Genomic DNA, 22,181 nt, shown 5'->3' on the forward strand with positions numbered 1-22,181 from the left:
TGTTTTTGGCGCTACATTTCATATACCTCCTATAGCTAGTAGTGGCAGCTAGTGTGCTCCACTATTGAGCAGAGCGAGATAGTCAATAGTGTCGATAGTGTCGGTGACATCTAGTGTGCTCCACTATCTCACTCTGCTCGATAGCGTCGATAGTGTCATTAGTCAGTGTACTCCACTATCTCGCTCTGCTCGATAGTGTTGATAGTGTCATTAGTCAGTGTACTCAACTATCTCGCTCTGCTCGATAGTGTTGATAGTGTTGATACTGTCGCGCTATATAGCATTTGCTTGCAATAAGTTTTTTTATTATGTAAAGCCCGCATACTATGTATTTTTCCAGGTTCTACTAGTGTGTTATCAAATCCTAAATTTGCTAGTAAGCTTAGGAGAAAGTGGGTCTTGTGTATCGTACTTGTACAGATGGAGATGGTCTACTCATCAGAATGAGTTGCTCATTTTAGAAGAGCAAAATTAGCGGTTCCGTTGTAATGTTCACTATTGAGCAGAGCGAGATAGTGTTTCAACAAACTAGTCAATGTCGTTACAAGCTATTAAGTGTTGTAACAAGCTATTAAGTGTCGTAACAAGCTATTAAGTGTCATAAAAAGCTACAAAGCGTTGCTCCACTATCTCGCTCTGCTCGATAGTGTCTACAAAGTGTTGCTCGATAGTGTCTCTTTTCCAACTCCATTTTCTTTGAATATAGTTTATTACAACAACTCATCTCCATCTACAATATCCTCTTCTCTCTATCGAGACTATCTCGCTCTACTCGATAGTGGGGAGCACTAGCTGCCACCGACTCTATCGACACTATCTCGCTCTGCTCGATAGTGCTAGCTGCCACCGACTCTAGTTTGCTCTCTATCCTCTTCTCCTTCTCTCATTAAACTGGTCGTGTCCGATTTCACCATTCTTTTTCCTGATAAAAAATCGATGCTCATCTCATCTCATCTCATCTCATCTCATCTCATCTCATCATTTTCAACTACAAACCCGTGTGTTGACTTTGTTACAAAGGATGGTTAGAGCATTAAAGCATCATGAACAGAAGCTTTTGAAAAAAGTCGATTTCCTTGATTGGAAACAAGACCAGGGACATCGTGATACCCAGGTAATGCGAACGTACCATATACAGAATAGAGAAGATTATCATAAATATAATAAAATCTGTGGTGATATACGAAAGCTTGCAAATAAATTATCAACATTGAAACCCACTGATCCCTTTAGGATTAAGCATGAACAGCTCTTATTGGAAAAATTATACAATATGGGAGTGCTAGCGACAAAATCAAAGATTAGTGATTTAGAGAATAAGGTGACAGTAAGTGCCCTTTGTCGAAGGCGAATTGGTTCCGTGATGTGTAGGCTCAAAATGGCCGAATCTCTAAGCGACGCAGTCAAGTTTGTTGAACAAGGGCATGTCCGAGTAGGACCCAACGTTATTACTGACCCTGCGTATTTGGTTACTCGAAATTTGGAAGATTACTTGACCTGGGTTGATAGTTCAAAGATTAAGAGGAACTTGCTCAAATATAGGAATAAGATTGATGACTATGAATTGGCATGAAATGAAGTGAAATCGCTAAACAATATGAACCACTATTATACACGAGTAAATACTTTTATTGCGCGCTGTACGCCAACTCTTCTTTCACAATTTCTCTCTACTTCTTCTTCTTCTTCTTCTTCTTCAGTATATACAGATTTGCAAAAGTTTTTACTATTATACACGCTACAACAGACACGCTTTCAAAAGGTGAAGTTACAACAAACTCACTTTTAAAAGTAGAGTCAAAGTATTCACCAGTTTCTATGGACTTTATCTTTGTTTTATTTTTTGCACTTCACCAGAACGAGAATCAAATAAAACAAAACCTTCCTTTATAGATCAAGGTGCGGCTTTCATCTATAGGTGAACTTGCTTTCAAGTTAGTTTGGGTTTTTTGCTGTGTTTAGGTTAACTAGTTGAGGACCTTTGGGCTAAGATGTCACTGCCGAGTTTCGCTCATTACAGCTTATTGGGAGTTACACCGTCTGCTTCATTTGAGGAAGTCAAAAAGGCATACAAAAAGCTTTCTTTAAAATATCACCCAGATAAGACATCCAATGCAGCACATCACGAAAAGTTTAAGGAGATTAATACCGCATATGAAATAATCAGGAATTACCATGACAAGGTAAATACAAGAAAGAACAACGGGGGTGGTAATACAGGCGGAGCCACTTACCAATTCTCCACCAAAACCGAATTTTACAAATCTACTTCTAATGCTGAGTATTACAGTCGTCACTCACCATCATCCAACAAACCTGGGAATGCTGCAAATTCAAGCCATTATTCATATTATCACTTTTATCAGAAATCACAAGAGCAACAAAAACAAGCCGCCGAGGCTGCAGCTATACAAGCTCAACGTTTGAGAGAGGAAATGTTGGAACGCGTAAAAGCCGAAGCAGAAATGAAACAAAAGGAGGAAGAACAACGAAGAAGAAAGAAACAAGAAGAAAAAGAAGAAGAGAAGGAGGAGGAGAAGGGGGAGGAAGAAGAGGAGGAAGAAGAAGAAGAAGAAGAAGAAGGCTTGCAAAAAGAAAAAGAACAGGCTAAACGAGAAAAGAAGTATGGTTTCAAGAAAGACGATTTGAGTGAAAATCCTGCAAATAGCGTGCAAGATTGGGATAATCCTGGGGTAACTAGAGACGAGAAAAGTTACAAAGCTGCGAAGGAAACTAGAAGGAGCCAGGTTGAAGCAGCCGAACTTGCATCCGAGTTTTTAAAAAAAGCCAATGGGCTAGCTGATGGCGCAACGCGTCACTATTATTCTTCAATAAAACGAGACAGGAGTACTAGTCACTTGAAAGAAAATGTCAATAACAATAGCACTGAATTTGTACCCAGACGACGTGGCGATGGAGTTTTCCTGGGTAATTTACAGCTGAAACGGAAATTGAAAGATTTTATAATTTCAAGCGGGAAAAACTGTTTAGATGATATCGAACATGAAAATATCCCATTGCAAGAAAGCCTGGAAGAGGATAAAAATGGCAGCTCGTTTATGCATGCGCCCAATACCTCGGAACCAAATGTATCGTTGAGCTCTGAAGAATGTTCTCCTAACACAAAACGGAGGCATATTGATATTGGTATATCATCTGCATCTGCATCTGCATCTGCATCTGCACCTTCACCAAGTAGAAGGGAGCAGCAAGAAACTCCAACTAAGACTAGTGACGAAAATCCACGTCAACCTTTTAATAGCATAGCCGGTGGTTCAAAAGCATTCCGCGAATCACAGCATCAAGATAGAAATACATCAGCGCAATTGCATAAACGGCCCAAGATAAGTCAATTGGACACTCCGTCTGCTTTTGATTTAAACAAATTGGAGAGAAATCTTGCAAGTGGTATTGAAGATGTTGATTTTCGGGAAATTTACAATAGTCTTCCTGATGAACACAAACACAAACCTGCCAAGGGGGTAGTTGACACTTTTGCAAGTTCTAAAACAAAAGAGTTTGTTTACAGCAATGATTCGAACGTTGAGATATTGTCTACTCCATTGAATAGGAACCCTGTGCGAGGTCATCCACCACCACCTCCTGTATCAAATGATTTTCATAAACTTACTGTTTTGGATATGCACGCTTCGCCAAAAGTGCACAACTTCAAGGCGCCGAAACCACCGTTGGCAAACTTTGACCCCAGCTCTGTAAGTAAAGCCAAATGGCAGCGGTATCTGGATTTGATCTTGAAGTATCAAGAGGAATTTCTTGCTTATAAGAAACTAATTGTGCAATATCAATTTGAAAGAACCGAGAAAGATTTGCTATATTACAACGCCATCAACAACTTGAATGAATTGTCGAATCTTGAAGTTTACAACAATTGCATTTTGAGAGACCTTGAAGTAATTGCACAATTGAAAAATGCTTTGAGAGTGTTTAGTTTCACAATGAATCTTTATTGGCAAAATTGCCAATGGGTCAATATGCACAAAAAAAACGATAAAAATTGGCACTAATGAGAGAGAAGGAGAGATGCAACACTATTGAGCAGCACTATCGAGCAGCACTATCGAGCAGCACTATCGAGCAGCACTATCGAGCAGCACTATTGAGCAGCACTATTGAGCAGCACTATCGAGCAGCACTATTGAGCAGCACTATCGACCAGAGCGAGTTAGTGTTATAACAAGCTACAAAGTGCTGCTCCACTTAACAAGCTACAACGTGCTGCTCTATTTAACAAGCTACAACGTGCTGCTCTATTTAACAAGCTACAACGTGCTGCTCTACTTAACAAGCTACAACGTGCTGCTCCACTTAACAAGCTATAACGTGCTGCTCTATTTAACAAGCTACAACGTGCTGCTCTACTTAACAAGCTACAACGTGCTGCTCCACTTAACAAGCTATAACGTGCTGCTCTATTTAACAAGCTACAACGTGCTGCTCTACTTAACAAGCTACAAAGTGCTGCTCCACTTAACAAGCTACAAAGTGTTGCTCCACTATCTCGCTTCGCTCGATAGTGTTGATAGTGTCGGTGTAGTCAGTGCTGCTCCACTATCTCGCTTCGCTCGATAGTGTCGATAGTGTCGGTGTAGTCAGTGCTGCTCCACTATCTCGCTTCGCTCGATAGTGTCGATAGTGTCGGTGTAGTCAGTGCTGCTCCACTATCTCGCTTCGCTCGATAGTGTCGATAGTGTCGGTGTAGTCAGTGCTGCTCCACTATCTCGCTTCGCTCGATAGTGTCGATAGTGTCGATAGTGTCGATAGTGTCGAGACGGAAAAAAAACACCTTGGTGGAAGCGAGAACTAAATAAGCTGAGATGAGATTTAAAAATCTTTAAAGAGAGACGCGATATTTTTTCAGTCAATTGTTACTTGGTTTATCGTTTATCGTTTATCAGATACACTTGTAAGTAAGTATTGTGGAATATTTGGACTAGATTTGGACTAGACTAAGATGGATCGAAATAGGCAGTTGTTAATCATTGTTGGGGTTCTATTCCATTTTTTTTATTTATGGTCGATTTTCGATATTTATTTTGTACTGCCGTTGGTTCATGGTATGAAACACTATGTTTCGACACACGAACCTCCAGCAAAGAGGTTGTTTCTCATAGTTGGTGATGGTCTTAGAGCAGATAAAACGTTTGAGGAGTTGGTACACCCGAGAACTGGCGAGACCCAATATTTGGCTCCTTATTTGCGGAGTTTGGCTTTGAATAATGGAACGTGGGGCATATCAAATACAAGAATGCCCACAGAATCGAGACCGGGACATGTGGCCATGATTGCTGGGTTTTATGAAGACGTCTCGGCCGTGACCAAAGGGTGGAAAGAAAATCCCGTTAATTTTGATTCCTTTTTCAACCAATCAAAGCATACCTACTCTTTTGGTAGTCCCGATATTTTACCAATGTTTGCATATGGAGACGGGGTTGTTCCAGGAAGGATTGATGTGTGTATGTACGCACACGAATTTGAAGATTTTACTTCCAAGACGACTGAGCTAGACTCATTTGTATTTAGACATTTTGATGAGTTGTTGCAGAATCTGACAACTAATGCTACTTTATACGACGAATTGCACCAAGATGGAAATGTCTTTTTCTTACACTTACTAGGCCCTGACACTGCTGGGCATGCTTATCGACCCTATTCGGCCGAATACTACGAGAATATAGAGTACATTGACACAATGTTGGAGAAAGTGGTGCCTCAGATTAATGAGTATTTCGGAGACGACAAAACTGCGTTTGTATTCACCGCCGATCATGGTATGTCAGATTTCGGATCACATGGAGATGGACACCCGGACAATACCAGAACGCCTTTGATTGCTTGGGGCGCTGGTATCAATAAACCTGTTCACTTGAAGGACTTGAATGATGTCAACAAGCAACTACTCAAACAAGATCCTATTGCCAGTGGATTCGAGCCTACATACTTTGACACGTGGAGACTCGATCACTTGGTAAGAAACGATGTCAACCAAGCAGACATTGCATCTTTAATGGCGTACCTCATTGGTGCTAATTATCCCGCAAATTCTGTTGGTGAGTTACCGCTAGGATATCTTGATGCCACACCCGAAGAGAAAATTAATGGCCTCTATGCCAACGCAATGGGTATTGTTGAGCAGTATCTCGTTAAAGAACAAGAAGTTTATGACCATCAATTTAATTTTAGGGCCTTTGAGCCCTTTGAGGAAAAATCCATTAGCGAATACCAACGAGAAATCGAGAGTTTGATTGAGTTGTTGAAAAACGGCCCTGACGAAAATGTTGAAAAGTTGGCCATTGAAATAACTGAAGAATTGATGAAAAAGACTCTTTCGGGTCTTAACTACTTGACCACGTACAATTGGGCTCTTCTTCGAACTATTGTCACCTTTGGATTTGTGGGCTGGATTGTGTATTCGTTCATTTTGTTTTTGAAGTTGTTCATTTTACGAAAAGAAACAATTTTGCAGTTGAAAAGAGCAACATCAACATCAATGTCAATGTCAATTTTTTTATCGGCGCTTTTCACAACATTTGGTTCTTCCCTTGGATTTTTACTATATTATCAAAATTCACCTTTCAACTATTACATGTATGCTGCATTCCCACTTTATTTTTGGTACTCGATATTAAATGAGAGGCAGTATTTGTTTGATGGTATTGGTGAAATGTTGCATGGTGTTTCCTCCGTTACTATTCTCTTAATTGTTGCATCATTTGCTGGAATGTATGAATGTATTGCATATGGATTTTTCAATCGATTTATGTTTTCAATCATCTTTTGCCTTGTGGGAGTGTATCCCGTATTTGTGCTGAATTCAGGAAATATTTCCGGTTTGATGAAGGCTATTTGGTTTGCAACAAACATTTTTATGTGCACATTCACAAATTTGAACCCTATTAAAACCGAAAATTTGTTCTTGATCAATGTGGGGGCATTATTGTCTATTATCGTTGCAGTAGTGGCATTCAAATATGTTTTGAGAAGAGGCAACCTCGAGTTGATTCAGAAAATTTTGGTAATTGGACAAATAATTGCAATACCAATAATTTTGTACGCAACTGATGCGTCTATTGTTTCTTTACAAGCAAGAGCTGGTTTACCCTTGCATTCTCAAATTTTAGGCTGGGTAACTTTCCTTGTATCACTTTTGATTCTCCCGGGGCTTCATTCGCTATATCCATCAAAAGATTACAGATTAAGGTTATTGATTATTTTCCTCACATTTATACCCACATTCATTATTTTCACAATTTCATTTGAGCTATTGTTTTACCTTGGGTTTTCAATGACATTGCTACAATGGCTCGCAATTGAGAACTTGTTGAAAATACCTCGCAAGGAAATTGTTGCATCTCAAGAGGAAACGGGAAGATTACCCAAGGCGTACTGGCTTCAGGTTATTCGAATTGCAATCATTGGGTTTTTCTTTCTTCAGATTGCCTTTTTTGGAACAGGAAATATTGCATCCATCTCGTCATTCTCACTAGACTCGGTTTACAGATTGATTCCTATATTTGACCCCTTTTCAATGGGCGCCTTGTTGATGATCAAGCTCATTATTCCGTACGTTTTGTTGTCCACTTGTTTAGGAATAATGAATCATCAACTTGAAATAAAAAAGTTCACCATTTCAACGCTAATCATATCAACAAGCGACTTTTTGTCCTTGAATTTTTTCTTCTTGGTCAAAACAGAGGGCTCATGGCTAGATATTGGTATATCGATATCAAATTACTGCTTGGCAATATTGTCGTCGTTATTCATGTTAATTTTGGAATTGGTGAGTTCCATATTGTTGAGAGGGGTTGAATATGACCTGAATGAAAAGAATTTCAATTACGAACCAATAAGTAAAAGACTCAGGAACAAGAGTAAAAACGCAAAAAAGAAGGAGTAAAGTGCGCTAAAACTAAAATTTATAGAAAAAACAACAACAATACATTACAATACATTTGTCAATAACTTTCCACTTTGACCTTTGACCTTGACCTTTTCTAATTTGTCTCACTAATTGTGCTCTAGGATCCCCATCAAGCTTGGTTCATCTTCTGGTGGATGGAAAAAAAAAAAAAAAAAAAAGAAAAAAAAAAAAAAAAAAATTATTATGGTTGAAAAATTGAACAAATGAGTCAAGATCTTTCTTGTAGATAGATCTCATAGTTGAGGTACGATATAGGAGCTTTCTCACGATGGTGGCCGAAGGATCTTTTAAGAGACACGTGTTAATGATAGACAATTACGATTCTTTTACTTGGAATCTATATCAGTACCTTCACCAGTCGGATAAATGTGGTAGAGTTGATGTTTACCGAAATGACAAAATAGACATTAAGACTATTGAGAATGAGATCAAACCCGATATAATTTTCATTTCTCCAGGCCCAGGGCATCCTATAACGGATTCTGGTATATCGAGCGATATCATTAGACATTTCAAAGGTCAATTGCCAATTTTTGGAGTTTGTATGGGTCAAGAATGTATATTTCATGTTTTTGGTGGTGATGTTTCGTATGCAGGGGAAATCGTGCACGGAAAGACTACAACCATTAAACATGATGGCAAGGGTATTTTCGAAGACGTACCGCAATCTGTTGCTGTAACCCGGTACCACTCTCTTGCTGGAAGTGAGAAGACATTGCCTGATTGCTTAGAAATCACAGCGGTCACAGAAACAAAACCCAATGTTATTATGGGAGTTAGGCATAAACTGTACACCATTGAAGCAGTGCAGTTTCATCCAGAGTCTATATTAACAGAGTCTGGTCAGATAATGATTGACAATCTATTGGGAGTATATGGTGGCACTTGGGAGGAGAATAAGGCATACAAACTGCATCACTCTTGCCCAACGAAATCTTGTGTTTCAACATTTGGTAAAAATGAAAGTATACTAAATGTGATATACAAAAAGAGGCAGAAGGACTATGAGCAAATAGAAAAGTTACCCGGTCGCTCTTTTGAGAATTTGGAAATCGCTTTGTCCTTGGGAGTTACCCCACCTGTTATCAATTTTTATGAACGGTTAAAGTATACTCAGAACAGTTTGAAGCAGACAGTGATTTTGTCAGAGTTTAAAAGAGCCAGCCCTTCTAAAGGTGATATAAATGTGAATGCTCATGCTGGAACTCAAGCTTTGACCTATGCGATTCATGGTTGCTCGGCCATTTCAGTTTTGACTGAACCAACTTGGTTTAAGGGATCGCTTGAGGATTTGCTGTTGATCCGTCAAGTTATAGATGGAAAAAAGACAAAAGAACTTGAAAATTATAGACGGCCAGCGGTTTTGAGAAAAGAGTTTGTTTTCAGTAAATATCAAATCTTGGAGGCTAGATTAGCTGGTGCCGATACAGTTCTTTTAATTGTCAAAATGTTGAATGATCAAAATTTATTGCAAGAGTTGTATACTTACTCACTAGATTTGGGTATGGTACCACTAGTTGAAGTAAATGATGGTCCCGAGTTGGATAAAGCATTAACATTGACGTACAATGGATACACAAAGGAGCCATTAATCATTGGAGTTAATAACCGTAACTTGGCCAATTTCAACGTGGATTTGAAAACTACCAGTCTGTTGGTGAATCATGCAAAAAGTGCCGATAACGGAAGAGAGGGCGATGTCTTGATTTTGGCTTTGTCCGGAATAACGACAGTAGATGATGTTAAGAAATACAAATATGAAGATAACGTTGATGGTTTCTTGATTGGGGAAAGCTTAATGAGAGCGGAAGCTGAAAATAGGGCTGGAGAATTTCTCCACGATCTCTGTAATTGTTAAAAAGAAGTTTGTTGAATGCAAAATTTAGAACATTAGATAACTTCCTCAAGTATTAAAAGGAAATTAAAAAATTAAAGTAAAAGAATATTCATTCTTTAATTTTTATATACTGTAATAATCTTTCTCCAAGTTCACCAACATGAATCTAGCGTCATTCTGCTTTTCAACCAATTCTTGTACATTGCGACCAACATTCACAAGAACTTCCTTGAGTCTTGATCGTGATTGCGATTTGGAAACGTCTAGAATGTAGTCGTTGGCCATAGTGAGTACTTTGTTTAAATACATTTCGTAATCATCAATCAATCTCTTTGCCTTGGGGAATTTTTCCAAATCTTCTTTCAGTTCCACAAAAAGAAGCGAAGATAGCTCATCCATCTTAATTCTCCTGTATCCGGAAGGATACTCTTTTAGAATATTGTTACGACACTCAATCGCCTGGTGGTACAAGTCCCTTTCATTTTCATTAAATTCAAATTCAAATTCGTAGTTCTGAAGGTTTAACTTCCTCTCCAAGTACCTTTTTAACCTAAACATGTATTCAAGTTTCTTCACTTTAAAGCGAAGTTCACTTCCAAACCCCAACCCAAAATACAATTTATACTCTTTTTCGAAAAACTGAAGTACCTCATCAAACTTATTAGCATGCATTAAGTTTTTAATTTTCTGCCTATCCGAAGCATTCGTTTTCTTTAGTAGCTCTTCATCCTCATGGGATAGGTCCAGCCTATCATCATCATCATCTTCTTCTTCTTCTTCTTCTTCTTCACCATCACCATTATCACCATCATCATCACCGTTTGTCTTCCCGTTCTTCGACAAGGCCTTCAAATCTTTGGTAAAAGATTTTATTGTGTCCATGAAGCCTTGAGCATTCAAGTGCTGTTTAATCAACTTATTCAAAGTTCGGGAGTCATCATCTGAGTTCAACAAGGCGTTTTCAACTTGATTAGCCATATCATCTTGCTCACTAGTTGTAATGTTTTGTCTCATTTTATCCAACAAAGACAAATGAATGAATTTTTGATTCTCGTGTTTAAACTTGTTGATATAGTTATTTATATCAAATTTGAACTCCTTGAAGCCTAGATTTGTAATTATCCGACACGAGCTCCAAGGAAAAGAGTGCATTTCATCAGATAAATCCAATTTATTCAACTTAAACCCAATCATGGGGTAAATCTCAACAATTTTATTATTTTGCTTTTCTGGTACCTCAAATAAATCATTCAAGTTCGAGTGGCTCAACACCATTTCGGCTTCGGTTATGACCGTGGTAAGTACTCCATTCAAAGTTATAAAGATTGATTTATTGACAAAATTCACCCCGCATCCAATCACATCAGTCTTGAAAACCTTTTCCTCATCAGAAACCATTTGCACATTTGTTTTTAAAGGAGCCCCAACATCAATTTTTCCACTATCTAATTCAGCATTATTTAGTCTACTAACCGTACTCAACCTTCTATTCATGTTAAGAATTTGAGTCCTTGCTATGGATTCAGAACCTTTGATTGAATTGTGAAAGCTAGAATCTTGATAACTAACTGCAAAGCTTCCTTTAAACTCGCCAGGCTTTGTTGTTAAAAGAAGTTTCAAATCTGCGCTTGAAAATCCCTTGGTAGTTTCATTGGTCAATACTGCTTGCTTAATCTTCTCCAAGTCAATCGTCAAAACTTGCTGGGAGCTGGTAGAAGAGGACAACAGTTTAAGAGAATCATAGGCCACAAACCTTTTAGTAAACCCTGCTAGGAGATCCAAAGACGAATTTGAGCTCACTGACGGATCGGCGGTGTATAGCAATGGTAAGAAATTTGTTGATTGCGTAGCTGTCTGCTCAACTTCAATTTCGTAATAGAATATACCGGTTGATGATGGTACTGGCTGATCTGTTATAAAGTTATAGTGCCGATCCTCGACCGATTGCTGTTCAAGTCTCTCTTTGTCACTAAGTTCGCCGACTTTTAAGCTTATGGTTGAGTAACCATTTGTGTTTTCCATTTGCAAATTCAAATCGTTTCGCAAAATGTCCAAATGGGGGCTCGGGACCAATGGCGACCAAGTCGTTGGTAGCAGGTACAGAGATACTGTTGACCCATCAGAGGCAACCAAGGCTCTTGGTCTCAAGCGATTAGGCCTTTTCTCACGGTCTCTGATGTTAAGCAAGCGAGATAAGATATCTGAGCTCATGAAAACAAAAGGTTTAAATATTGCAAGCTTGTCATTCTCGTCAATAAAACGAGGATCGTTATAGAGTTCACCAAACAGAACCTCGCCAACTGTGTCAGACGTGAGAACCAGACGCGGCATCTCAATGGGTTTCCCATCCATTGGATCCTTTTCCCTATCCTTGTTCTCGCCATTCTGGGTACCCGTACCCGTATCCGTATCCGTACCCGTACCTGTTCTCTTCAATCGAGATTCAAAAATTTCAAACATCTCGTAAACAAATTTATCGTCGTATTGACTAAACTCCATAGGATTCGTACCGAGTACGCCAATGATAGCTAGCTTATATAGAACCTTCTCTTTGATTATTTGATTACGAACAGGGTCCGACGAGAACTTGTAAGCATTTTCAGGGCTTTTTGCATTTGCATCCTGAGTCTTTTCCTTTAGGAAATATGGCGATTCTGAGTTTACGATATTCTTTATACTCAATCGTTCATTAATATCTGCCACACTATGTTGTAACTTTGACCCAACAAAAGTATTTTGTAGATATGGAGGAACAATATAGCTAAGCGAATCTGATATCATTGCACAGCTTACCAACTTTAAACTAATCCTAGCTTACCAACTCTTGAACTGATCCTAGCTTACCAACTCTTGAACTGATCCTAGCTTACCAACTTTAAACTGATCCTAGCTTACCAACTTCAAACTGATCCTAGCTTACCAACTTCAAGCTAATCCTACAGCTTACCAACTCTTGAACTAATCCTAACTTCTTGTAGTAGCTGGTCAATCTATTCAAAATGAACAAATGCAGTTAATTAATTTTCTGTTACAGGCGAAAAAAGAAACAATTGGAAAAATAAAAGAGCTCATTGAGAAAAGCCGTTGAAGGGGGAGGGAAATCAATCAATAGAGAGCAAAGGGGGTTATGACGGAGCCGTTGGTACGACAGCTTCAGCAATATGTGCCCAATATAGAAGTTGAAATTGTATCGCAAGGAGCCGAGGCTTTGGTTTTCCAAACCAGCACACATCCTTATATAGAGCATCCCTTTTTACGAAACCAAACCAAATTCATTATTAAATACAGGCCGCTGAAACCATATAGGCATCCCAAAATCGATGCACAAATTACCAAGAGCCGTACTATTGGCGAGGCGAAATTTATGTGTAAATTGAGCAAATTGGGGATACAGAGTCCCTCTTTGATTTCGTGCGATTTCCCTAAAGGGATAATATGGATGGAGTACTTGGGCCAAGCATTGCCCAATGGTGAAATCAGCTCATTTAAGAACTGGCTATGGTATTTGGAGAAGCATGTAAAAGATATCAAGGCGTGCACCAGTGATGAAGTGGAAAAAGTTTGTTTTGATGTTGGGGTCTTGATTGGACGTTTGCATTTGAACGATATGGTACATGGAGATTTAACAAGCTCCAATATTCTCTTGCAGCCTGTAGAAACCGAAAACCAAACAATACAAGCCAATAAAGTTTCATGGGAACCTGCGTTGATAGATTTTGGGCTCTCGTCATTCTCGGGATTACCCGAAGACAAAGCCGTTGACTTGTACGTGCTTGAGAGGGCGGTGGATAGCACTCACTCTGATTTCGCTAAACGCTATAACGAGTGGCTCTTAAAGGGCTACGAAAAAGCTCATAATTTACAAGAGTTTGAAAAGTTTGGTAAAAAGAAACATTTAGAGACGATAAAGAGGTTGGAGGAAGTACGTCTTCGCGGTAGGAAAAGAAGCATGCTTGGATAGAGGAATGAGTAGATATAGTTTGTTTGCCGACACTAGCTGTCACCGACTATTGACTTTGACTTCTTTTTCAATCCTAGTTACTCCACAAGACTTTTTCGATCATGGCTCATCGGAGGAGGAAAGTGGAGATAGATGGCTTGGTTCAGGTATAGCGAAATCGCTTCGATTTTATTAAAGAGCATATACGGCATATCGAAAGTGTAAAGTCTTTTCTCTGGACACTATCAAGCTCGACACTATCGTGCTCGACACTATCGAGCAGAGCGAGATAGTGTCGATGGCATCTAGTGGCTCCACTAGTGTCGATAGTGTCCGTGGTATCTAGTGTGCTCCACTATCTCGCTCTGCTCGATAGTGTCGATAGAGTCGGTGGCAGCTAGTGTGCTACACTATCTCGCTCTGTTCGATAGTGTCGAGCTTGATAGTGTCGATAGTGTCGATACAGTCGAGACGCGTAAAAAATATTTTTCATTTAAATTCTTTTACTGAAAAATGTTACTTGATTCATATATCAATACCAGAGTAAGAATTAGCAATGGAAGCACAGAACAGAAGAGTTGACGCAACTTTGTTAAAATCGAACCAAAATAAATTGGTTCGAATAATAGGTAAATGTGAATCTTATGACACTAATACTTACAAGGCAACGTTATTGTGTAATGGACCAGTAACGCTAGATTTATCTCTGAGTGATCAAAAGGATCTCATTACGGCGGGAAAATATTATGAAATAGTAGGTAAGATTAGTAATAATCCTTCAGATTTGAAAATCCACGTGTACTCGGTGATTGAAATGAGTGATAATTTGAATATAAATGCGGTTGAAAAGTTGGTGTCATATTGTCAAAAAGTTCCCGAGTTGTTTCACGAGTGAAGAAGAAAGAACGACAAGTGTATGGGAGAGCGTATGAGAGTATAAGAGAGCAGAGCGAGTAGAATAGAGCGGAAGCAATCAATCCCATCAGTGCTGCTCCACTAGCTCGCTTTGCTTGCAAGTGTCGATAGTGTTGAGTATATAGCAGAGCGTATATTGTTTTTAAAACTTTTTAAATCTATTGCAACTTTCCAAGGTCAGTTGCCAACTCAATAAATCTCGTTTCTCCGTTTTCAACGTATAGTTCTTTCATTCTCGTAATCCATGTAGGCGTCTTGGAATCATCGCAAGCCCTGGCAAATTTGAAATTTCCATAGGCTATTGCCAACCTGTAAGTGGCTTCGGGCGAGGACTCGACTACTTTATCTCCAATCGCGTCCAAAAATTTAAGTACAGGGATTGCAGATTGTTTGTTCTTTTGCAAGCCCTCAGTCCTTAGGTGGTAAACTGATAAATCGTAGGCAAATGATGCCAACGCCGTTATTAATGAAGCGTACAATTTGTGTTTGGGATCGCTTTGGTTGATTCTTTCGGATAATTTATCCAAGTGATTTTGCAATATTGAATTATATTCAAAAAGCCCAGTCTCTATTGGGTCAATGAATAGTTGAAGAAACAACGTGCTACCTATTATATTACACAAGACCTTTAAAATCATCATCAATAATGCTGCATTCAGGGAATTCGCAAGATCTAAACCCCTTTCAAGCTGTTTTGCAAACACTTCGGCTACATTTGTCGCCAGAGTTGTTGTTGTTGTCGTTGTTGTCGTTATCGTCAAAGATTTTACAAGGTCAACAGTTTTAACATTTGGAAGACAAACTCTTAACAAATCAAACCCAATCAAAGTTGACGATGAGGGCGTCCATTTCTGAATAATTGTATTTGCAAAATTGGTAATTATCTCCACGGCCTCACCTGAGGTTGGATGGCTAAGAAACTCTTCAACTTGCGATATATCCAGTGCGGATAACTGATTATTCTCCTGAGTCAGATTGAGCTTGTTCAACCCATTGATCAATAATTCCTTTTTATAATCATTGAAAGTAATGTATACCTTAACTGGCAACACTGAAGTAGTCCGTGCAGACTCGCCACCTGCTGCCTGTTTTTGTTTCCTGGAATACGCATCCGAGTAAGGATCATCATTTAAAAATTGCTGTCCAATATCAGAAGTGCCACTTTGCGCTGATGCCAGTGACGCTCCTTCAGTAATGTTCGCTCCAGCTGTGTTTGTTTCTATAAATCTGACGACTTCCTCGGTATACGATGCTGGTAAATCATTATCAGCTAAAAACTTTGTTGCAACATTATACGGATTTTCATTCAAGTTAAATGGCAACTTTAAAGGCGGCTCTCCATCCTTAATATCAACGTCAAACACATAATCGTATTCCCTACCGTCGAGAATTTTCTTGGAGCTTGAATTCGATGCACCGCCAACAACATCACCTATCTTGTGCCACTGACCGCCTGACCACTGGTGTGCTTCTATTGTACCTTCTAATGTTTTAACCATAATAGTGGAGCCTTCTTTCTTACCTGGTTTCGAAAGGGCTTCAATTCCCGGGATATCTGTTCTTTTCAAATCATCGAGCGATTGTTCAGATATCGACGATGTTTGCACAGACTTTTCAAACTCATGTAGCTCTTCACTAGACGCTGTTCTATTTGTATCTTGAGTGAAAACTCTAATTTGAGTATCTGAGCCACCAACTGCAAAGTCCCCGTTTGGCAAAGCAGCAATACACCAAACTGATATACACGGCAAAGTTATAACTTGTAAAACTTCCCCAGTGACTATATCCCAAACGCGAACACTTCGGTCTTCACCAGTGGAGACCAAGTTTCCGTTAGGTAAGAGTGCCAAGTCATAAATAAATGACTCATGACCATATAAAACTTTGACAGTTTCTCCTGTTTGCAAATTCCAAATCCGTATAGTTGCATCATTTGAACAAGATACAAACTCTTTTCCGTTGGGTAAAATTAAGAGTTTCCTGACAACATCCTTGTGTCCCAGATACTTTAAAACTTCGTGTTGCTTGTTCCACAACCTGATACTCCTATCTGCAGAAGCAGTTAAAAATTGTTGTGAATTAACAGCCTTAACATCCCATACTGGCAATTCGTGTCCCTTCAACACATACAAGGGTGAAAACTCCTTCAAATTCCATACAATAGCAGTACAGTCCCAAGAACTAGACACTAATAGTCCATGTGCATAGCTTAACGAACATACATTTCCTTTATGGCCAATCAATTGATATTCCGCTTCCTTGCCACTGGCATGTAAATCATTTAAATAAATCATAGCATCTTGTCCTCCGCTTGCGACAAATTGCTGCTCCTGCAAATCCCCGGCAAATGGCACAATTGCAGTGGAATTTAGAAAGGATTTTGTTGGCGATAGAAAGACAATTTGGCATTCGAAAGTAGTAGATGCATTGATATTGTGCCATACTCTTGTCGTGGAATCTCTCAGCAGGGAAACAAGTATTGGCAAATCGCCAAACTCGGTGCTCGTTAGACCTTTGACATCCTGTTCGTGTCCTGATAACGTGGAACTAAGCTTATACGCCATAATATCAATACCCTCTATCTAATTTCTATTGCTGATTAACTGATAGGTCCTTTGCAGCTTCGAAAACACTTCTGCTTCGCTGCCCATAAAACACATAGGGCCATTTGGTAGCGTTGAAAATTTTTGAAAAAAATGAACTCGACTATGGAGCTAGAGCGAAATAGTGGAGCAACACTGACTACACCGACATACAGTGTCTCACAGTGTTGTTTCCAGTGTTGTTTCCAGTGTTGTTTCCAGTGTTGTTTCCAGTGTTGTCTCACAGTGTTGTCTCACAGTGTTGTCTCCAGTGTTGTCTCCAGTGTTGTAGCAAGCTAGTTGGTACTGCTATAAGAGTAAATACTACCTACAAATGTGTGGTATAACCATCAATATATCTTGTAAAAATAATCTATTCAAGTCTAACTCAATTTAAAATAGCCGTTTCCTTCGATAAGGTGTCAAAATCTATATCCTTTTCTGTTGTTGTTTTCTTTTCTTTTTTTTTTTTTGTTCATCATTTTTCTACTTTATCATACAGTCTTTACCAACATCGAGTCCCTGGCAGGACCAGTGCCAACCCATTGAATAGGGACTTGTAAGTAATCTTCAATGAAATCGAGATATTTTTTTGCATTTTCAGGCAAGTCTTTATAATTTTTGATCTGAGTGATATCTTGTTCCCATCCAGGTAATGTTTTGTAAACCACTTCGACATTAGCCAAGTCAATTAGATCCTCAGGGAAAGACTTCAACTCTTTTCCATTCAATTTATAAGCAACACCAACTTGGATTTCCTTGAATTTATCCAAAACATCCAATTTAGTAATATTTAATGATGTATAACCGTTTATCAATGTAGAATATCTCAACACTACCAAATCTAACCATCCACATCTTCTTTTCCGACCTGTGGTAACACCATACTCGGCTCCAACATCTTGCAAAGTTTCACCAACACTGTTCAATTGCTCTGTTGGAAAGGGACCTTCACCAACTCTGGTTGTATATGCCTTAACCACACCATAAATATTTCTAATAGTTTGTGGAGGAATACCTAATCCAGTTAAAACACCACCGATACCGGTTGATGAGGAGGTAACATAGGGAAAAGTACCAAAATCAATATCCAACATCAAGGCATTAGCACCTTCAACAAGAATTTTCTTCTTTTGACAAATGGCATCGTGCATAAACTCAACAGAATCAACAACAAAAGGTCTCAATTCTTGACGAAATTTTTCGTAACGTTTCAATTCCTCTTCATAGTCGTAATCAAACTCACCATACCTTTTTTTCCTCGAGTTGATTAATCTCATATATCTCAATTTGAACTCCTCCCATGCATTGTCAGAAGGATTAACCAAATGGTGAACCCTAATACCTGATCTAGATGCCTTTGTAGAATAAGTAGGACCAATACCTTTACCAGTGGTACCAATTGCCTTTTTATTCTCCGATAACTCGGCTTCTTTCAACTTATCAGTTCTCTGGTGGAAATCAAAGACCAAATGAGCTCTAGAACTAACAAAAAGTCGACCATCACAGTTTAACCCTTTTTTCTCCAAATTGTTCAATTCTTCAAAAAATGAAGGTACATGAATAACAACACCTGAACCTAACAAGTTTTTACACTTGGGATTAACCAACCCACTGGGTAACATATGGAAATCAAATTTCTTCCCGTCTACGATAATCGTGTGACCAGCATTATTCCCACCTTGACATCTTGCACAAATATCAATATCATCACACAAAATATCAACTAGTTTTCCTTTTCCTTCATCTCCCCATTGAGTGCCTAACACCACGTCACACATTCTTACCTATAAATTACCTTGTTTCTTTTGTCTTTCCCTGTTCAAGTTGAACGACCGAAACCGTTATAAAAAAAGAGAGAATCGGAACTCAACCTCCTTCTTAACATCTCTTCTCTTGTTTTTTTTTTTCATTTTCTTTGGAAAATTTGCACATTGAAAATTTGAAAAAGAAAAAAAAATAAAAAGAAAAGAAGAGTCAGATCATATACAAGTGGTGCCATTAGCTGACTTGGCGGAGGAAAATGGGGTAGGGAGAGAGAGAGAGAGATACGCTACTTTAGAGGGATGAGTTTATGGTTTGGCACGTTGAGAGAGAGTCTGTAGATAAATCATGGACTGTAGGTTAATAGGAACTAGAGATCTTCTTTAAAGAATTGTTTTTCAGTTTCTTGAGAGAATTGTTTTTCAGTTTCTTGAGAGAATTGTTTTCTTAATTTCGGAAAGGATCTTCCGTTGATCGTGTAAACTATTCGACTTTAAACCGGGAATCGTCAGATAGAGTACATATAAAGCTCTATTATTACTGCTAGTTTTACCTATCACAATTTGCTGTTGAATTTCAATTTTGATTTGGTAATAAAGTCGAAATTGAAATGAAACAGTTGGTTTAAGTGATTTCTCAATGAGGTTAATGAAGTTTAGCCCGCCATATAAAAACGACAATGTTTTTAGAAGCGCGCATGTAAATTTGCAAGAGTCGGAAATCAAGAAAAAAGTTCAAACTAACAAGACAACACTATCGAGCAGAGCGAGATAGTGTTGATGACTGCTGCTAGTAACTGCTAGTAACTGCTAGTAACTGCTAGTAAGTGTTGCTCACTATCTCGCTCTGCTAGATAGTGTTCTAACACTTAGTAGTTTATCAAGTTCATATTTTACTGACTAATAAAATGTCTTTTTTATTTTTTTATCTATTATACTCTGTAATTGAAAGAATATGGGGAGAGAGATAGTGTGTGTGTGTGGAATTGATATGTGTGGGCAGCAATACTCAGCTTGTAACGACACTATCTCGCTCTGCTCGATAGTGTCGTTCTACTCGATAGTGTCGATATGTCCTTTTCTCAACTCTTTCAAGTAATTTTATGCCAATTTTTCAATCACTGCATCTGTAAATTCGGTAGTTGTCGATTTACCACCAATGTCTCTAGTTCTTACTTGACCTTCTTCAATTACATTGTAAGTAGCTTTTGAAATTATATCGGCATGATCATTCAATCCCAAGTGTCTCAATAACATGGTTGCTGATAAAATCATTGCAGTTGGGTTTGCCGTGTTTTTACCTTTGATATCCAAACCAACATGACGACAACCTGGTTCGAAAACAGCGTATTCTCTACCAAAATTGGCACCTGGAACTAGACCTGGTCCACCAATTAATGCAGCACCAATATTGGACAAAATAGAACCGTACAAGTTAGGTGTAACCAAAACATCAAACTGTTGAGGTTTAGCAACGGCTTGCATAGAGGCATTGTCAACAATCAAATCATTAACCTCAATTCCGTTATAATTTTGAGCAACATCCTTAACAGTTTGTCTAAACAACCCATCACCTAACTTCATAATATTAGCCTTATGGATCGCAGTAACTAGTTTTCGGTTATTCTTTAAAGCAAAATCAAATGCAAATTTAGCAATTCTTTCAGATTTGAATCTTGTCATGATTTTCAAAGATTCAACAACTCCCGGGTACGATTGGTGCTCTAAACCTGAATATTCACCTTCAGTATTTTCTCTAATCAAGGCAAAATCAACTCCATCGTATATACCCTTGACACCAGGAATGTTCTTAATCAATACCAATGAGGCATAAATGTCCAATTCCTTTCTCAAAGCAACATTTAAAGATTTTCCAGATTTATCAGTTGGTGTGTAAAGAATACCCTTTAAACCAACCTTGTTTCTCTTGAGAGATTCAACAGCTTCATTAACTCCGTGGTGTCCACTTTCGCTGGCCACACCACTCACTTCAACAACTTCCCAATCAATTGGAACATTTTGTGCTTTGAAAATCGCCTTTACGGAATCTGTGATTTCTTGACCTGCACCGTCACCGGGAATCAAAGTCACTGTAAATCTTCCACCATATTTCTTGGGTAATACGGATTCTGGAGACGCAAATGTTGCTAACGAACGAATAGCTGGCTAAAAAGAATGACTTAGTGTTAGTAACCTTTTTTTTGTCCTTTTTTTTGTTTTTTTTTTCCTTGAGCAAATTCAAATGACAAGATCACCAACACGTCAGTGACATATCATTTATAAACACACACGCAAAGACCAGTCAAGATATTGGGCAAAGACCAGCTAAGATATTGGCAAAGACCGGTTAAGATATTGATAAGTTTTCAACCAATAAGGTGTCCGAAATCGCGAGTTCTTCTTCTTCTTTTTTTTTTTAATTGAGTTACTCCGAAATTATTCTCTCGATTTTTTTTCTTTTCTCAAAAATACTTCTTTTTCGGAGTTGGAGGATTGGACTACAATGTCAAGAATTGCTCTCTAGAAAAGAGTGATAAACATACTGTTTGTTTAGCAATAGTTCTAAGCATGGTGTAAGTAAGTTAGTTACCTGTGGGGAATATATGAATAAAGGAAGATGAATACTTCTTTGTAAGTGAAAGAGATGGGAAAAAGAAAAAAAAAAAAAAAAAAAAGAAGGTTTCAAAAAAACTTATTCTATCATTATTTATTTTTTTCTCCAACGAACAAATAAGTGAAATATTTTTATCAAGGTAATCAAGTTGTAGTTGCAATGAGAAAAGTAAAGGAGGAAAAGAACTTTGGCGGGGTACCTACTACTGGTGGTAGAGTATAAGTCAGAGTTAGAAATGTAGAAAATAAAAAGAAAAATACCGACACTATCGAGCAGACCGACACTGACCATTAATTACTTTTCTTTTTATGTCATCTCTTATAGGAAATTGAAGCAAGGTAAAAAAATGTTAATCTTTTTTTACTAGAGTAAATTCATCTGAGGTTAATGTACAAGGAAAAAAAACAACTTTTCATCGGCTTTATTGAGAAAAAAAACGAGCGGGAACTGGGCGGAACTGGGCGGAACTGGGCGGAAATTGGGTAGAAACTGGCCATAGAACAAAAAACAATCAAAAATTAAATGTGCTGATCAAAATTTAAATGTGCTAAATCAAAAATTAAATGTGCCTTTTTTTTTTCTTTTGCACCC

The 22,181-nt window shown here is 38.4% G+C and overlaps 9 protein-coding genes across 9 annotated transcripts; 5 read left to right on the forward strand and 4 right to left on the reverse strand. All coding sequences in view use genetic code 12, as the record gives it.

Moving 5' to 3' along the window:
• Positions 1–1,021: 1,021 nt before the first annotated feature.
• Positions 1,022–1,573, forward strand: KGF56_003115 (snoRNA-binding rRNA-processing protein; the record flags this gene model as incomplete). Its single annotated transcript, XM_049324416.1, has 1 exon — positions 1,022–1,573. The coding sequence occupies one exon, from the start codon at positions 1,022–1,024 to the stop codon at positions 1,571–1,573; it is 552 nt and encodes a 183-aa protein (XP_049179824.1).
• A 418-nt stretch (positions 1,574–1,991) lies between these two features.
• KGF56_003116 (uncharacterized protein) lies at positions 1,992–4,025 on the forward strand (the record flags this gene model as incomplete). Its single annotated transcript, XM_049324417.1, has 1 exon — positions 1,992–4,025. The coding sequence occupies one exon, from the start codon at positions 1,992–1,994 to the stop codon at positions 4,023–4,025; it is 2,034 nt and encodes a 677-aa protein (XP_049179825.1).
• A 947-nt stretch (positions 4,026–4,972) lies between these two features.
• On the forward strand, positions 4,973–7,915 carry MCD4 (mannose-ethanolamine phosphotransferase; the record flags this gene model as incomplete). The annotated part of the gene is made up of 1 exon (XM_049324418.1): positions 4,973–7,915. The coding sequence occupies one exon, from the start codon at positions 4,973–4,975 to the stop codon at positions 7,913–7,915; it is 2,943 nt and encodes a 980-aa protein (XP_049179826.1).
• Positions 7,916–8,207: 292 nt separating this feature from the next.
• On the forward strand, positions 8,208–9,797 carry TRP3 (bifunctional anthranilate synthase/indole-3-glycerol-phosphate synthase; the record flags this gene model as incomplete). Its single annotated transcript, XM_049324419.1, has 1 exon — positions 8,208–9,797. The coding sequence occupies one exon, from the start codon at positions 8,208–8,210 to the stop codon at positions 9,795–9,797; it is 1,590 nt and encodes a 529-aa protein (XP_049179827.1).
• Positions 9,798–9,899: 102 nt separating this feature from the next.
• On the reverse strand, positions 9,900–12,557 carry KGF56_003119 (glucose-induced degradation complex subunit; the record flags this gene model as incomplete). The annotated part of the gene is made up of 1 exon (XM_049324420.1): positions 9,900–12,557. One exon carries the CDS (start codon positions 12,555–12,557, stop codon positions 9,900–9,902), a length of 2,658 nt encoding a protein of 885 aa, XP_049179828.1.
• A 346-nt stretch (positions 12,558–12,903) lies between these two features.
• On the forward strand, positions 12,904–14,611 carry KGF56_003120 (uncharacterized protein; the record flags this gene model as incomplete). Its single annotated transcript, XM_049324421.1, has 2 exons — positions 12,904–13,711; positions 14,265–14,611. 2 exons carry the CDS (start codon positions 12,904–12,906, stop codon positions 14,609–14,611), a joined length of 1,155 nt encoding a protein of 384 aa, XP_049179829.1.
• Positions 14,612–14,789: 178 nt separating this feature from the next.
• Positions 14,790–17,195, reverse strand: DOA1 (Doa1p; the record flags this gene model as incomplete). Its single annotated transcript, XM_049324422.1, has 1 exon — positions 14,790–17,195. One exon carries the CDS (start codon positions 17,193–17,195, stop codon positions 14,790–14,792), a length of 2,406 nt encoding a protein of 801 aa, XP_049179830.1.
• Positions 17,196–17,707: 512 nt separating this feature from the next.
• Positions 17,708–18,994, reverse strand: ADE12 (adenylosuccinate synthase; the record flags this gene model as incomplete). The annotated part of the gene is made up of 1 exon (XM_049324423.1): positions 17,708–18,994. The coding sequence occupies one exon, from the start codon at positions 18,992–18,994 to the stop codon at positions 17,708–17,710; it is 1,287 nt and encodes a 428-aa protein (XP_049179831.1).
• Positions 18,995–20,077: 1,083 nt separating this feature from the next.
• Positions 20,078–21,546, reverse strand: IDH1 (isocitrate dehydrogenase (NAD(+)); the record flags this gene model as incomplete). The annotated part of the gene is made up of 2 exons (XM_049324424.1): positions 20,078–21,142; positions 21,520–21,546. 2 exons carry the CDS (start codon positions 21,544–21,546, stop codon positions 20,078–20,080), a joined length of 1,092 nt encoding a protein of 363 aa, XP_049179832.1.
• Between the last annotated feature and the right edge of the window lie 635 nt (positions 21,547–22,181).

The sequence above is a fragment of the Candida oxycetoniae genome (assembly GCF_023343755.2).
Source record: "Candida oxycetoniae strain CBS 10844 chromosome Unknown scaffold21, whole genome shotgun sequence".
NCBI classification, from domain to species: Eukaryota; Fungi; Ascomycota; class Pichiomycetes; order Serinales; family Debaryomycetaceae; genus Lodderomyces; species Lodderomyces oxycetoniae.